The 15063-nt window shown below is 60.0% G+C and overlaps 2 protein-coding genes across 2 annotated transcripts; both read right to left on the reverse strand.

Annotated features, from left to right (window-relative positions):
- Window positions 1-643: 643 nt before the first annotated feature.
- FEV (FEV transcription factor, ETS family member) lies at window positions 644-4123 on the reverse strand. Its single transcript, XM_037029320.1, has 3 exons — window positions 4057-4123; window positions 3251-3325; window positions 644-1230 (listed from the first exon to the last, which is right to left on the reverse strand). The coding sequence occupies exons 1-3, from the start codon at window positions 4106-4108 to the stop codon at window positions 644-646; spliced, it is 714 nt and encodes a 237-aa protein (XP_036885215.1). The 5' UTR covers window positions 4109-4123.
- A 4480-nt stretch (window positions 4124-8603) lies between these two features.
- Window positions 8604-11970, reverse strand: CRYBA2 (crystallin beta A2). Its single transcript, XM_037029315.1, has 5 exons — window positions 11888-11970; window positions 11521-11685; window positions 10605-10746; window positions 9296-9438; window positions 8604-8811 (listed from the first exon to the last, which is right to left on the reverse strand). Exons 2-5 carry the CDS (start codon window positions 11679-11681, stop codon window positions 8664-8666), a joined length of 594 nt encoding a protein of 197 aa, XP_036885210.1. The 5' UTR covers window positions 11682-11685; window positions 11888-11970; the 3' UTR covers window positions 8604-8663.
- Between the last annotated feature and the right edge of the window lie 3093 nt (window positions 11971-15063).

Here is a 15063-nt window from a genome sequence, read left to right on the forward strand (position 1 = left end):
AAAAGCAAGGTTCTGGTGCAGCAAAGAACTGAGAGAGGAGGCAGCGGGCAACTCGGGAGCTTTAATGGGTCTGGGAGGGAAAGGGAACACACCGGGCGTCTGCGAGAGAGGCGGGGCGGGAGGCGGGGGGCCCGGAGCCCCCTCGGTGGCCCTTCCCACGCCCCCGCTCAGGTGCCCAGGAGGAGAAGGTGGCCTGTGAGAGGCGTTCACCCCACTGGGATCGGGGCAGCCCCGTGGGGAAGAGAAAAAGTGAGAAAAGACTTGGAGTTCGAAAGAGGGGGGTCGTATTGGAGGGGGCTTCCAGGAGCCAGGCCCAAGCGCAGGTCGGGGGAAGAAGCGCCGGGGAGGCCTCAAAGCCTCCCCGCAGTGAGCTGGAGTCTAGAAGAAGACGCAGGCGAGAGGAAGTGAGGGGCCACGGGCGCCCTCCCCTAGAGGTTGGGAGGGGAGCCGGGGAAGTTCGGCGTCAGAGGAAAACTGCGAGGACTTCGGGTCCCTTCCCCGGGGCTGGGCGCGGCCAAGGATTGAGTCAAATCCGAGGTTAGAGGACCGTCGGGGACCCGCCCGGGACTCCTCCCTGGGACGTGGACCGGACTCAGCGAGGCTCTGGGCGTCTGGGAGAAGCCGCGCGCACCCGGCCGCGCGTCTAGTGGTAATGGCCCCCCAAGTGCGAGGCGGCGGCTACCGCGCCGAAGGGCCCGGGCGGGGGTTGCAGGCCGGGGCTAGGGTAGAGCGCAGCGGTGGCGGCGGCGGTGGCGGCAGGGCCCGGGCCCGGCCAGTAAGAGAAGCCGGCAGGTGCGACGCCGGCGGAGGCGGCCATGAGGTTGAGTTTGGAGAGGCCGGGGAAGGGCAGCGGGGCGAGGCCGGCCGGCAGCTTGTAGAGCGCGCCGTCCTGGGCGGCGGCGGCCGCGGCGGCCGCGGCGGCGGCGGCCTGGGCGTGGGTCGGAGGCGGCTGGCAGGCCTGCGCCAGGCCCTGGAAGTCGAAGCGGTAGGCGTAGCGTTTGCCGTGCACCTTGCTCATGATGTTCTTGTCGTAGTAGTAGCGCAGCGCGCGGCTTAGCTTGTCGTAGTTCATGTTGGGCTTGCTCTTGCGCTCGCCCCAGCGCCGCGCCACCTCGTCTGGGTCCGTGAGCTTGAACTCGCCGTGGCCACCTTCCCACGCGATGCAGCCGGCGTTGGCGCGGTCCGCCAGCAGCTCCAGCAGAAACTGCCACAGCTGGATCTGCCCACTGCCTGTGGGGAAGGGGGCGTAGTCAGCCACAGACAGGAGGGGAGGCTGAAGGCAGGGAAAGGGGCGAGATGGGAGACTGGCCCAGCCCGAGGAAACCGGTGGCCCCAAGGAAAAGGACATGTTCAGCTTGCAGCTGGGAGCAGCTGAAGCGGCTGGCCAGGGAGGGGCTGATCCGCAAAGCTATCCTAGCCATTACCGCGCTTTTTCGAAATGAAAACACGCCTCCCACTTAGGAGAACACAGCTCCACGGATGCGTGGCTTTGTGAGAATTGGGAGCAGAGGGTGAAGCATTACCCCCTCTGCATGGAGGCTGCGACGTAGCAAGACACTGAGCTCCCTGAGGTGAGCAAGGACAGGAAGTCAGCCCCTGTGGCCACTTGGGCCTGGAGCCCTAACTCAGGCCAGAGCCTGCACAACCCCAACGGTAGCTGAGGCCGCGTTTAAACTGCCAAACCCCAGCTGGGCCGCATCCAGAGATCCAGAGATCCAGAGAGAAGAGGCAGGCATGCAGCAGGACCACCCAGGCCACTGGACAAGGCCCAGGCCCTAAAGGCAAGCAGTTGTATGGCCCACCAGAGGTGCGGAACAGGTGATGGCTGGCCTCCACGCAGCACCGCATCACACAGGCATGGGGACAGTGGCGCCCTGTGCGAGAGAGGAGGGGCAAGCTCCGAAGGCTCTCCACCTTTGCCGCAGTTGAGAATGCCGCACTGGCACCAATAGGTTTGGTTTCTTTTTTCGGAACAGGCGGGATTCCGGGAACTGCACAGTTGTTGTGCTTCCCTGGGGGGTGCACAGCTCTGAGGAGAGGGACTGAGACCTCGAGGCCTCTGCGGTCAGGCCCCTGCCTGAGCTTGTCTTTTGTCCGTCTCCAGGCTCCAGCCCTCTCCCGGGTCTGGGTTGTGGGGAGCGGCAAGGAGCTTTCCCCCAGATACTTGTGTGATGAGAGTGAGATGCTCCAGAACGCCCACTGCCTTGTCCTGGAGTCTCAATCAGACAAGCTGAGGAAAATCTCGATACAATCACCACCACCCCCCTTTTAGAATAAAATGCATTTTTCCTCCATGTTGTCTGGTTATTGCTTCACATCGAGCCTGGGGAACCTCTCTTCCTTTTTCAATGACTCGTCAGAACCCAGACACTGCCCCCCACAATTTCAACTCCAGCCCCTCTCAGGAGCCCAGTGAGCAGCTGCCTGGTTCCCGGTAGGGAGCGCTGAGTGTTAGGACCAGCGACAAAGGGCGGTTTGGGTAAAGACGTGCCGCTGGTACAGATGCGGAGCAACATCCGAGGCTTGGGAAAGCATTCCTCTTGGGAGTCGAGTTCCCTTTTGAACAGAGCTGTTGCCGTCCTCGTTTTTAAGCATACTGTAACCGTGAGGTTTAGGGGACTGACTGGGTGGGGGGCTGTGGGGAGGGCTTTGCTCGGAAGGCCTGTAAGTCCCCGCCATCAACAAGGCAAAGCAGAGAGTGATTTACCTGCAGAGAGCTGGCTTCGAACCTGGGAATCCCTGCAATGACCCAGCGAACTTGGCGGGCTGGGTGGGGGGAGGAAGTGTGGGAAGCCTGGCCGCTGCTGTTCTGTGAGACAGGTGGGTGCTGGCCGCCCCCTCCCATCCTTGCTAGTGGTGCTCATGGTCAGGGAGTACATCTTCAGTCCCATTGACCAGCGGTGCGGGGTCAGTGGGAGGGGTGAGGGAAGAGCCTGTGCTCCTGTTGCTAGCAGGCAAAGGACTCCGAGCCTCAGCCCTATTCCCGAAAGAGTGGGTGAAGGCCAGGACTCTCTCCCTTGGTCCTGGCCTGCCTGCAAGTCCAGCGCTGAAGCTCAAGGCTAACTGAATGCCCCGCCCCCAATCCTCCCCACAACTATGCCCGGACCCTCCGCTTTTTACAGCCTTGCGGTGCAAGCACACTAATTCCATCCTCTGTCCTGGGAGTGGTAGCGCCTGTCCTTCTTGGGTGGATGCCCTGGCTCCTATCCACTGTCCTGCCCCCACCCACCCAGTCCTCCAGCCAGCTCACCTTTTTGTACCGCTGGGCTCAGTGGCCCCCACCCCGGGCTCTTCCCTTCTTTGAAGAGACCGTCTCCGACAGGATCTGTGGCAGCAGAAGGTAACAGTCGGCGGACGCAGGCGGCGGTGGTGGGCCTGACCCAAAGGGCCCCGGGGCCAAGGCCCGAGACAGGTGCCTCGGTTCCCGGCGTGAGGCTGGGGGCCCCGAGCTGCCCGGCTCCTCCTCCCGGAGCCTGGCCCCGGCGCGCGCCGCACTGAGCCCCTCCATAACGCCCAAGTCAGGAAACGCGTCCAGGAAAAAGGAAATCCGCTTTCCCAACGGGCCGGCGTGAGCCTTATAAAGCCGAGCCGGGACTGCGCCCGCTGAGCCGAAGCGCACGGAGACCATCGGAGAGGAGAGGAGGGCGCCTGGAAGGCTGGGCCTGCGGGAACGCTCGGACCACCGAGGTGAGGAGCCACGAGGGTGCAGGGGCGACGCCCGGCCGACCACGGCCTCCCAACACTGCAGGCGCACTGGGCCCCCCGCCACACCGAGGACCCCTGTTTCCCCTCTAGGTTCTTTCAGCCCCCGAGTTGGCGCCCTCGGCCTGCTAGCCTCCCGATCTGCTCACTTCGAGGCTTGTAGACCTCACACGAAAGCCCCAAAGCTCTCCATCTGCTTTTTAACGTCCTCCAACGCCCTGGACTGCTCCATCCTCCCAGCAGTCCGAGTCTCGGGACCGCGCCCCTTCCCCTGGACCCCAGCAATCCCATGCCCCAGACCAGACTTCCAGCCCCGGGTCCCGGCGCCTCCAGCCCCCGGCTGGTCCCTGGTACCTGGCAGGTACATGTTGATCAGCAGGGGCTGGGAGGTGCCGCTCTGTCTCATCGCCACCAGAGGCTGGGCGGTGGGAGGTGGGGGTGGGGATGAGAAAGGGGGGACGCGTCAGGCTTTGCGCTCCGGGGTACCGATCCCCGCCCGAGGCGACCGTGGGTACTGGGAGATGAAGACCGCGCCAGGTCCAGCAGGGCCTGGCGGGAGGGGGCTGGCCGGGTGTGACGGGGGTCCTGGAACGACGCTCCGAGCCACCAGGCAGCTTGGAACCCTCCGGCCCCCCGCGCGGGCAGGGGCCGCAATTTCCGTTTTAATTAAAGCGCCGTCGCCTCGGCCCCCAGGACCCGCCCCCGCCCCTCTTATCGCCCCATCGCAATAAAGTCTCCAACACGCCGCGCAGCAGCCAAGCGCACCCGGCAGCCCCCCGCGCCCCGCAGCCCGGAGACGCGCGGGGGATGGGCCTGGGCCTCGCGCTCCGACAGGGGTCAGGAGCGCTGTTCTTTTCCGCCTCCCTGACTCCTGGCAAACATCGATGGGGCGGAGTACCCGGCCCCACCTCGTACTCCCAAAGCCACAGCTCCTTCTTCCCGGCCATTCCCACCCACCTCACCGCTCCACTCTCCTCCCCCTCCCTTCCCCCTCCCCCACCGGGTTCCCGTCTCCAGGCTGCGTTATCTGCATCTTCACTTTTAAATTTCCGCTTCCCTCCCTCTCTCCTGTCGCTGCGCTCCCGGGCCAGGCAGCGGTGGCTCCCTTTATCTCCGCAACCCCCCTCCCGGAGCCTTCTCCCTCCTCCTCTTCTCCCACTCTCGGCTCTTCCCTAGAGACCTGCTCTCCTTCCCCGTCTGCCTCTTGCTTTCACCCGATTCCAGCCTTTCCAGGGTCCCCGGGACTCCGGGCCAGCGCTGGGGCGTCTCCCCTACAACTTCGAGTGGGTTGCCCCGCCTTTTCTGAGTTGGTCGCTCCTACTCCCAGCTCCCCTCCTGCCTCCTCTCTCCCCGCACCCACCCCCGTCCTTTTTCTCACCTGCCTTCTCCTTTCCTCACTCATCCCCGCTCCCTAGTAATTTGTGGCATACAGTAAGCTCAGGACCCCCCTTCCGCTTCCACGACACCCACTGCTCTCCCAGCCCTGTCTTCCCGGCTGCCAGCCACCGCACAACTACTGCCCTCCCGGTTATCCCCAATCCTGTGGCCATGGGCACCTTGCTCTTACGGGACTAGAGGCCTGAAACAGGGTTGTGTACTGTACAAGGGCCCCAACGCAGGGGGAGTGGGGGCTGAAATCCACTCCGAAAAATGGACAAAGATGCCGATTGTGTATTAGCAAAACGGGTGTGGTTCCCAGGTGCCTTGGAGTCTCTGGCTACCTGCGGGGCTTCCTGACTCTGGAGAGCCTGCTAAGGAGGGATGCTAGCTAAAGACGAAGCTCTGGGCCAGGCTCCCCGTGGCCACTGGTGCTCTTGAGGTCTTTTTCTCCCACTGTCTGAGCCCAGGAAGTGGGGAGGCCTGGGACTCCAGGGCTTGTGGAGTGGAGTGGGCAGGGTTTCTACATAATCCCCGGTCCTGGGGTGCCTGACTGAGAGTGGCTGGAAAGTCTCATTCCCTGGGTTCCTGCTGTGACTGCGGGAGTGTTTGTCTTTATGGTAGAGGGTGCAAAGGTCCAAAGGAACCATGGCAGAGCATGGGAAGCAGAAAATAGAGGGAAATGAGGAATCTCAAGGCCCCAGAAGGTCCTAAAGGGACAGGGGGCTTCAGTATGTGCATGTGGGAGCTGGTGGAGGCAAAGGTGAGAGGCTGGGATGCTCCTTGGAGACCAAACTCACAGCTTCACAAAAGGAGAGGGCCTTGAGGGTGGGACTGAGGTCCCAATGCCTCTTCTTCACGCCTTACTGTCACTTCCCATGATAGAAAACAAGGAGTAGGTCAGACCTGGGAGAGAAGGGAGGCACCAAGGTTCAGCCACTCAAGGAGCTCAGCGGAAGGCTGAGGCAGGAAGGAGAGGCTCTCAGAGTGAGGGGTCTGCCCAGGTATCCCAGCTCTGAACTGAAGGATCAACATCTCAGGCTCTGAGCCCTCGCCTCACTGAGGACTCAGGTGTCAAAGGGGTGCTCGGGCTCCAGGAAGCATTTATGCAGGAGTGTGAATGGGCGGGGTGTCAGATGAGAGCAGTTCTCCAAGGCATTAGGTCTTGGCTGCACCAGTAAGAAATTGCCCTGCTCCACGCCCTTTGGCCTTTGTCTGAGTGCAGCCAAGTGCAAGGCCCGGGCAGGGGTTCTGCAGGTCCCACAGGGTTCGGCAAACCACCCGCCTGTCTGGAATGAGAAGGGGAAAACACTTGGGCCCAGCCTGGCCTCTACCAGCCCCACCCCCGACTCCTTAGTTGCCAGTGTGGGGAGCAGAATCAGATCCCTGCTCCGGCAAAACAAAGGTTGCCACGAATACTAGGTCCCTCCATGCCCTGGTCGTACAGTTGAGGACACTGTCACCCAGGGACGGGTAGTGCCCTGTTCAGGGTCACACTGCCAATTCCTGAAGCCTTGCTGACTCTTTCCAGCAGCCACAGACCCTCCCAGGGGGAGGGTAGCTCAGCCAGATTTCCCTTTGCCCATTGTCTGCCCCCCAGAACAGGGATTGGGGAGACAAGCTGCTGGGCTCTGAGGCCAGTTTGTCTGGGTTCAACTCTGGGTCCCCCATTTTCTGCTTTGTGACTTTTAAGTGAGTCACAGGACTTCTCTACCTTAATCTCTTCACTCAAAAACTGGGGACTACAGTAGCTACCATACAGAATTTTAAGGCTTATATAACAGATGCTGACTGCTCGGACAAGACTGTACATTTAGCTATTGTTACTATTGCCATCCTCCAAGGAGGCAGAAGCCCATGACCGGGCAGGACCCCCAGGTACCTTTGGGGTCCCCAGAGGTCTGGATCTTCGCTGAGGCTCTAAGCTGCAGCTCAGGTCAGCCTCCACTGAGCCCAGATGTGGCGTCAGAAGCCCTTGTTCAAGTCACTAATTAAGTGGCTGACCTCACTGAGGCTTCTGCCTCTCAGAGGGGCTCCAGTTTCTTCCTTGGTGAAATGCATGAAGCATGGAATGTACTAGGACAATCCACTGTGATAGGGACCGTGGACTCCAGACCCCACGCAGAGCTCTGTCCCTTGGTTTCCGGACCAGACCCATGGTAGGGAGCCAGGGAAAGGAGGGCCCTAGTTGGCTGCCCCAGGACTTTCCTGTAACACCACAAGCATTTTCAGGGGTTTCTCATTGAATCTTCACAACACCCCTGTGATACAGTCAAGGTAAGCATCAGTAGCCCCAGTTTACAGGAGAAGAAACTGAGGTTCAGGGGTGCTACTTGATGGGGTCTGACTTCTGGTGTTCCCACTTCTGGTTCATGGCTCTTTGCAAGGGAAGCAGATGCCTGCGTCTGCACAGTTGGGCCCAAGGGCACTGCCAGGTTTATGTCTGACTGTTCTCCAGCATTGCCTTGTCTCCCCTTGGCTGGGGCAATGACCTGGTCCACCCCTCCCCACCGATAGGTCCACTAGGGCCTTCAAAACCCAAGGCTCCCTGAGGGACAGGATGAGAAGAGTCCCCAGGGCCTCAGAGGCCCTGCCAGTGTGGGACTGAGGGATTATTGACTGGATGAAAGAGGAAGCTGGGAAGAAAATACACTGGTCACTGGGGCTCTGTGGGCTGCTGCCACACTCAGTCCCACTGTGTCTGTGGGCTTCTGCCACCTGCCCCAGGACCCAGGCTCACAGTGCTCAGTGGCTAAGGCATTGCCTCCCCAGCTCACCAGTTCTCTGAAGAGTAGAGAGAAAGAGGGTAAAGAGCCAGTTGTTTGGAACAATGGAGAGGACAGGTATGAAAATGCTTTGTAAATGCTGGAGCTCAAACCCTGTGAGAGATCAAGATCATTATTATCCAGACAAAGGGTCTGGAGGTTCTGCTCAGAGAGAGGAAGTCTCCCCCTTAGAAGGTCCTGGTAGACAGTGGAACTGCCCACTGATTTCTCCTCTCACACTCTTGCTCTTCTATAAGGGAGAGATTCTATGAAGCTGGGAAGGGGCGCAGGCTCCCCTAGCTGAAGAGGGAGCTGTGGGGACAAGGGAGACTGTTAGAGAGGAACCTGAGAGAGCTCCTGCACAGAGTTAAGGGGGTCCTGCCCTGCGTGACAGTGCCTGTCCTGGGGTGGGGGCGTGCAGGTTGAAATTCAGCTTTGAGCCCTGCTGTGGGGCTGCATGCGCCCCAGCCAGTGGGTGGCAAAGGTGGCATTTGGCTGCAGCACCCTGGCCCAGGCCCATGGGCATTTATTTACCAAGGAGCAGTGTAGGACTAGTTGTAGTTAACAGGATGCCCACGGTTCTTACCAGCAGCTTCCTCTCAGCCCCATCACAGTCTAGCCACACACACCCTGAGCCAGTCTGTGCTCCATAACCAAGGGTCCTGGAGCCTGAACAGAGAGGGTTAGGTTGGCAGAGAAGGACCTCAGAAAGATGAGGATAAAAATCACAAAGTGAGACACCAAAAAAGAGGCGAGAGGGACAGGCAGCTTCAGGAGGTTTTATTGCGGGTCCTTAGGGAAGGTAGGGGGCCATGGGGGTTATTGTTGGACTCGTCGAATGGACTGCAGCTGCCCAGTGTGGGCCTGTGTGCCAAACTCGCTGTAGGTACGGAACTCCCCACCATGCCGGTCCCGCTCTAATACATACTGGTAGCCCCGGTAGCCTGGGTACTGGTAGGCCACCCACCTAGACCAGAGAGGGCAAAAGGCTGGTGAGTAGGCTCTGCCCCCATGCCCACAGATGTCCTCCATTAGTAGTTCTCCTTTCTCAGTTCCCAACCCCCAGCTTCAGAACCATTGCTTGTTTTTCCTGCATAAATCTCCCCTGCCCCTCTCACTGCTCCACATGTCCCTACCACCTTCCTCACCTCCTCGCCTCTTCCTGTCCTCCATTGCCTCCTCATCTAAGTTTTCAATCCCTTCCAATATCCCCAAGCCGTTTCCCTGTTCTCCTATAACCTGCCCCCTCCCTCCAGACTGTCTCCACCACCTTACTTCCTTCCCCTTGCCTCCAAGTCTCCCACCACCTCACCACCTCACTTCCCTCTGTCCTCCAGTCTCCAACATCTCTCTCTGTCTTTTAGCACGCCCGCCACCTTTTCTCACCCTCCTCCCTGGTCCCATAGCCCCTCTGTCCTTCTCATCTCCCCTGTTCCAGTCCCAGGACTCACGCTCCAGAGCTGACTTTGAGGGAGCCCACATCCTTGCTGGCCCAACCCATGGAGGGAAGGGATGGATAGTCATCACTGAGTTCAAACTTGCAGCCCTGGAAATTTTCCCCTTCAAACAGTATCACACGGCTGTCACTGTGGTTCTGAGGCACAGAAATGCAGGGGTCAAGCCCTCCAAAGAGGTGTTTAATGGACACATTCTCAGCCCCCACTGCCCATTCCAATGCCCATCACAAGTTGTGTAGACACTTAAATTCCACGAACACTCCTAGAATTTGCAGCATTAGCTTCCTAAGCAGCTGGGAAGCTGGGACGCTTAGAGATCCCCAGTCTCTGAGGTCCCTTCTGTGGCTGTGAGTTGAGGTGGTGAAATCGGAGGGATGGGAAATCAAAGACCCTTCCAGGTTGGGGCTAGAAAGCATCTCGTGACAGTGACCTGTCTTAAGAGGACTTTGGTCTATCAGCCACGACACTTTCCTAAGGACCTCATTAACTACCAATCCCCTGCCTAGAACCCTGGGCCGCCTCTCACAGCTAAGGGATGTTGGATGCAGGGTCAGAACAGGTAGGCCAGGATGCCAGTGTCGGTTGGGCCTGGGCTTCCATAGTCTAGGTCCCTTCCCCTGAAGGGCTCCTTGGCCTCCTGGAATGGAGAAGCTTGGCTGAGTCGGTACCTGCTCTCCCCACTCCACCTTCCAGCCCCAGGCCCCACTAGGACAGTTCCTAAGTCAGAATGAGCAGGAAGTGAGATCCTTCCCTTTAGTGTATTTGATTTGTTACCCACCCCTTCCCCACAACACGCACACACACGCACACACACACGCACGTGCACAGACTGGCCCTACTAAGCCTTGATCCCTGGACTGAGTTCCAGTCTCATTTTCATGCTAACCCTAGAGACATATGGCAAGTCACTTTGCCCCTCTGAGCCTCATTTTCACGTGTGTATGAGGCTAAAGGCGGCCACCCAGACCTCACAGGGCTGTGTGTTGACAGAGGCACCTAAATTCTTTAGCTGTCTCACTGTCGCCCACAACCAGATTGAGGAACCCCTTGCTGCTCTGGACAGACAGGGTCTCGGCACTGTCCGTGGTGCTGATCTCCAGTGCCCGGCTTAGGCCTACCATCCAAATTCGTGGAGAGCCCTCTGGTTTTGGGAAGTAATGCCGCCACCGCCCATCGAGGAGTTGCGCTTACACACTCCGGGCCCCCATACAGTGAGTGGATGGCCCCTCGCAGCGGCCGTGGTGGGAGCAGGGCTAGGGGGCGGAAGAGGCGAGGATGTGGGGGCAGGGGGCGCTGTGCTCACCGCACAGAGCACTGGCCGGAAGGAGAGAAGCTGGTCGCTGTGGTGGCCGCCGCTGCCGCTCCAGGCGCTCCAGCGAGGATAGTCGCCCTTCTCCAGAATGAACTGCTGTCCCTGGAAGTCAGGGTACTCATAGGCCACCCAACTGGGGGGAGATAAGGGACGCCGGGAGGCATCTGCCGCAGGGGCACTACTTCTCCTCTCCCTTGCTCGCTGTGATTGAAAATACTGTGAAACCAATCTTTTCCTCCTACCCCAGACCCTTTCCTGACACACCCACTGCATGGCAAACCAGTCCCTCTAGAGGCTAAAGACCCTAAACAGGCCGCTATCCAGGGTTTGAAGCGTCCAGGCTTCCAGCTCAGGTTGGACAGAATTTCCAATCCTACGCCTGCAATTTAGATGCCTGCAAAAGTAGGTGTAGGAATGCCCCATCCTCACGCCAAACCGTGGTAGCAACCTGTGATAACAGCAGTTCTCCCTCTCCTGAGGGCCCCGGGGTTCTAGGAGACCAGGGTGGGTGGGGTCAGCGAAAGAGATTTGGCTCGCTCTTTTGTTGTTGTTGTTGTTAAACGCAGTGGAGAGCCATCTAACTTATACAGAGGAAAAACTTCGGCGAGGACATTACACTGGGAACCCCTTCGGGGTTTCAGCTGGTCCCACAACTCTCCTGTCCCCTCTCACAAAGGGTCGCTTTTCACCTGGATCCTTTTAGCCACACAAGGATACACTCTTTTTACGATTTGTGATACGTTGGCAGGGATGTGGGGGAGGCCAAAGAGTTTCCTGGGTTGGTGGGCCACCATCGGGAAGGGCTGAGACCAGGAAACGGAGGGCTGAGAGATGAAGTCCCAGGTCTGGAGCCAGGGGAGCCCAGAACCCGCCCAACCCAGCCCAGCCTCGTCCAGGCGATCCTTACGCGCCGTTTTCCACCTTGACCGAGCGCACCCGGCGCAGGCCTCCGCGCTCGCAGATGTTGGCGCAGTCGCTCAGCAGCCGGCAGCGGCGGCCCTGGAAGTCCTCCTCGTCCCAGAGGGTGAGGCAGGCGGGCGCCGGTCCCGGCGCAGGGGCGCTGCTCATACCGCTGAGGCAAGAAGGGCAGGACCGAGTGCTCAGCGTTCGGCGAGCACCTTCCCCCGCCCAGGCCCAGGCCCAGGCCCAGGCCCGCCCAACCCGGGCTGTGGGTGAAGGACGCGGGGCTGGGCCTGGGCTGGTCTGGGCCCGGGTTGCCAGTGGCTCTCCCTCATCTCGCCCTCCCCCGCCCTGGAAAGACCCTGCCCCGGCACCTTGTGTTCTCCGGGTAGTCGAGTGCGTTGCTGTCGAAAAGGCAGAGGCTGCGCGCGGGGCGGACGTGCCGGGCTTTATACCGGGCCTCACCTCCCTCCCCGCACCCTGGCCCGCTGGGGTGGGGAAAGCTGAGTCAGCGGGCAGGCTGCGGTCAGCTCTCGCGTGTCCCCGGGGGAGCCGGGCCTTTCCCCACCCCCGCAGCCGCCCGTCTGGCCCCAACTCTCGGCGACGACAATGGAAAGTGCTGAGGCGCACGTCCCGCGCCCGCTGCAGCTCAGGCTGACTCTGCTCTTTCTTTTCTGCGGGCCAAAGCCAGGCAAGGCCACCCGACCTCGGGGCAGAACGCGGCCTCCCTCGCCCAGAGCCTCTACCCCGCTGTCCCCGCTAAAGCCGCGCCTTCGGGACTCCAGGCGGGCAGTTCTTCCCAGGTCCAAACCCCACCTCTTCACTCTGAGGTCGCTAGCACCCCGCAAGCCACCTTCCTCACACTCCTCAGTCCTTTCTTCCCTGGAGGACTGGCCCCACGCACCCCCTTTCTTCCCGCACTTGAGTTCCCACACTAGGCGCTACGTTCCCGGAGTTTTCTGGAGCTGGAGGGGGCGGGGGCGGCGGTGCAGGGCGCTGTCGCGTTGAACCGCCCGAGGGAGGGTGCGGGTTACAAAGAGCCTGGGATAACAGTAGCGAAGGGGGTGGCTCTCTAGTTGCTGGGAAGAACGTTTCAACCATAACCACGAGGCTGCCAGCCACCAGGCAGAGCTCAGGGACTGGGGGCCCGCGCCCGAAGCCCACCTGAGAGCGAGCAGCTGATTACCGAACGCCTAGTTCAGGCCAGGGCCGCTGCTCGGAGCTTTTATGTGGGTGAGCTCAGCTAGTTCTCGGGCCAGACCCACGCGGTAGGCGCTGTGATTGCCCTGCGTTTCGCGGAAGAAGAGGCGGCTCAGACAGGTCCCGAGGAACGTAGTGGACCCGCTGGGGGGCGGCTCAGCTGCGATGAGAGCCTGGGTTCCTGTTCTGACTGTAGGTTCTGGGCCCTTGCCCCCAGTCCCCGGGCCACGTGTCGCGGGGGAAGAGAGGGGAGGGGGGCAGCAGAAAGGGAGGGGACAGGCTTGGGGCCCCAACAGGGGCTCCAGGGAAGGCATTTCCTCACAACTCGTAGCAGAATTTCCAACCTCTAACCACACGGCTGGCAAAGAGACACAAACGCGTCTGGCGAAATTGTGAGTTTTCCTTAATGGAGGAGGCATTCCAGCAGAAAGGGGAGGGGGTGGCGACCAGGGAACGAGCACTTTTTGTTCCCAGGAGCCAACTGCTGTCCTTGCGGGCTCAACAACAGTTCAGTGAGGTGGGTTTGGGTAAACAGATGTGGAAACTGAGGCTCAAGGAGATGAAGGTCTTGCCCAAATTTACGTAGCTGATCAGTGTCAGAGCTAGATGAGAACGCAGATCTTTCGACTCTGCAGCCACTGCTGGCCACCCAACCTCCTGTGACAAAAGGGGCTCACAGGCCGGGTGCAACTGCCCCCTACCCTGCTCGAGTCCAGTCTTGCTGGTCTATCCTTTCTCCCACTGCCAAGTTCGTTCCCACCTCAGAGCCTTTGCATGTGCTGTTCCCAGGGCCCGGTGTGCCTCAGTGACAAGATCTGGGCGAGGCCGGCTCCTCTGTTACCTGCCGGGTGGCCTTGTTCCTGACATTCAGTGTCCATCGCGGCCCACTGTGTGTGTGTGTGTTTTTTTTTATAGCATTTACACTCTGTAAACTGGCCTTTTTCACCTTTGGTTGATGGGTGTCGGTGGGTGTGCAGAATATTTGCTTTTATGCTATATGGAAGTTCCGTTCAAGCTGGCCGTGTCGGTTTTGTTATCTCCGAGCCTTGGTGTGGTGCTGGCCGCATGGTAGGCCCTCTGTAAAACTTGAATGAGTGGGCAGACAGGGTGGGTCAAAGGTCCATGGGGGAATGGGGGTAGGGAAATTCTACAATGAGTGCAGGTGTGAAGATTTGCCCACTAGTAATATTTCCACCCTGGAGTCTTGGGCAGCCAAAGTCTGCCCTTAGGTCTCTCTTTTCACTGGTGGAAAATTGCCCTAGACCACGGGGAGTGAAGTCCAAGTTAGGAGGAGTTAAGTCACAGCAAGGATGACCACAGCCAGGTTTGATTGGGGGTGGGTCAAAACCATGCCCAGCCCCTGACTCCTTACCCTAGAAGAGGCTTGGAGAGACATAAATAGGCCATAATTTCCCCCAAACCATAAAGGGAAAATACAAACTATGGAGGGAGGCAAGCGCCAATCCTGGACTCTGAGTCCTGGTCCCTGGCTTTGGGTTCCCAAGATGGAACTATGGCAGCGGTGGGAGATGAGGAGCCCAATTTTTCCTTCCCTCTCTTCTGCTTTCCTCCCCCATCTCCATCGGACAAGTCTGGAGTCGGCCACCAGGAGGCGCGGGCGGGCCGCTCTGCGTGGAAAGCTGAGGCCGCCTGGCCGCTGGAAGAGGCAGCTGGTGGTGGGTCGAGGTCGGGAGGGGGTGGGGAGCGCAGGCGGCGATTGCGTCAGGCTGTGCGTCTGCGCTGGCCGGTGACGCGGGCGCCGGGTGTCAGATCCCAGGCTGCGTAGAGTCTGTCAGGCTGGACGCTCTGTTTCCAGGAGCTGGGGCCTAGAGTCTCGGCTCCTGCGCCCAGGGCATGCTCCTGACGTTGGGGCTCCATCTGGGAGGGTTGTTTCCAGTCCTGGTGTTGGTTGGTTGGAAGACTGTTTTCCGCAGGGGTGTGTGTGTGTTCAAAGACTTGGGGCACATGGTGGGAGTAGTCCAGTGGGGATCCAGGTTAGAATTCAGAGTCCAGCTGGGATCTGGTGGAGATCCTGTGTGTGAGCAGGGCCTCTGCGCTCTTCTAGACCTAAATTCTGCTCTCGGTCCCCGCCCTCTACCCCGGCCCCCTTACCAGGAAAACGGTGTAGGTGCCGCTGCCCCAGTCCTTCAATGAATGGGTTTTCATTCTCGCTGTCTGCACACCCACCACGCTGCTAGTAGCCAGTTGCCCTGAAGACCTTTAGATTTCTCCCAGGGTCTCCCCATCCCCCTTGACGCCCCTGGCTCTGGACTTCGAAGTCCCAGGAGAAAGGAAAAAATGAACCACTGAGAGGAAGGGGCAAGGAAGGGGCTGTGGGGGCCCCTGCCTG

This window comes from Sturnira hondurensis, unplaced genomic scaffold, assembly GCF_014824575.4.
Source record: "Sturnira hondurensis isolate 20B ecotype Veracruz unplaced genomic scaffold, ASM1482457v3 Scaffold0020237, whole genome shotgun sequence".
NCBI lineage: Eukaryota > Metazoa > Chordata > Mammalia > Chiroptera > Phyllostomidae > Sturnira > Sturnira hondurensis.

Coding starts and splice junctions, on each gene's coding strand:
- FEV (XM_037029320.1), bottom strand. CDS start 4,108: ATGAGACAGAGCGGCACCTCCCAGCCCCTGCTGATCAACATGTACCTG. Junction 3,326..4,056: donor GATCAACATGTACCTGCCAG/GTACCAGGGACC, acceptor CTGCTGCCACAG/ATCCTGTCGGAGACGGTCTC. Junction 1,231..3,250: donor GAGCCCAGCGGTACAAAAAG/GTGAGCTGGCTG, acceptor CCTTCCCCACAG/GCAGTGGGCAGATCCAGCTG.
- CRYBA2 (XM_037029315.1), bottom strand. CDS start 11,681: ATGAGCAGCGCCCCTGCGCCGGGACCGGCGCCCGCCTGCCTCACCCTC. Junction 9,439..10,604: donor TCCGGCCAGTGCTCTGTGCG/GTGAGCACAGCG, acceptor TCTGTGCCTCAG/AACCACAGTGACAGCCGTGT. Junction 8,812..9,295: donor CTCAAAGTCAGCTCTGGAGC/GTGAGTCCTGGG, acceptor TCTCTGGTCTAG/GTGGGTGGCCTACCAGTACC.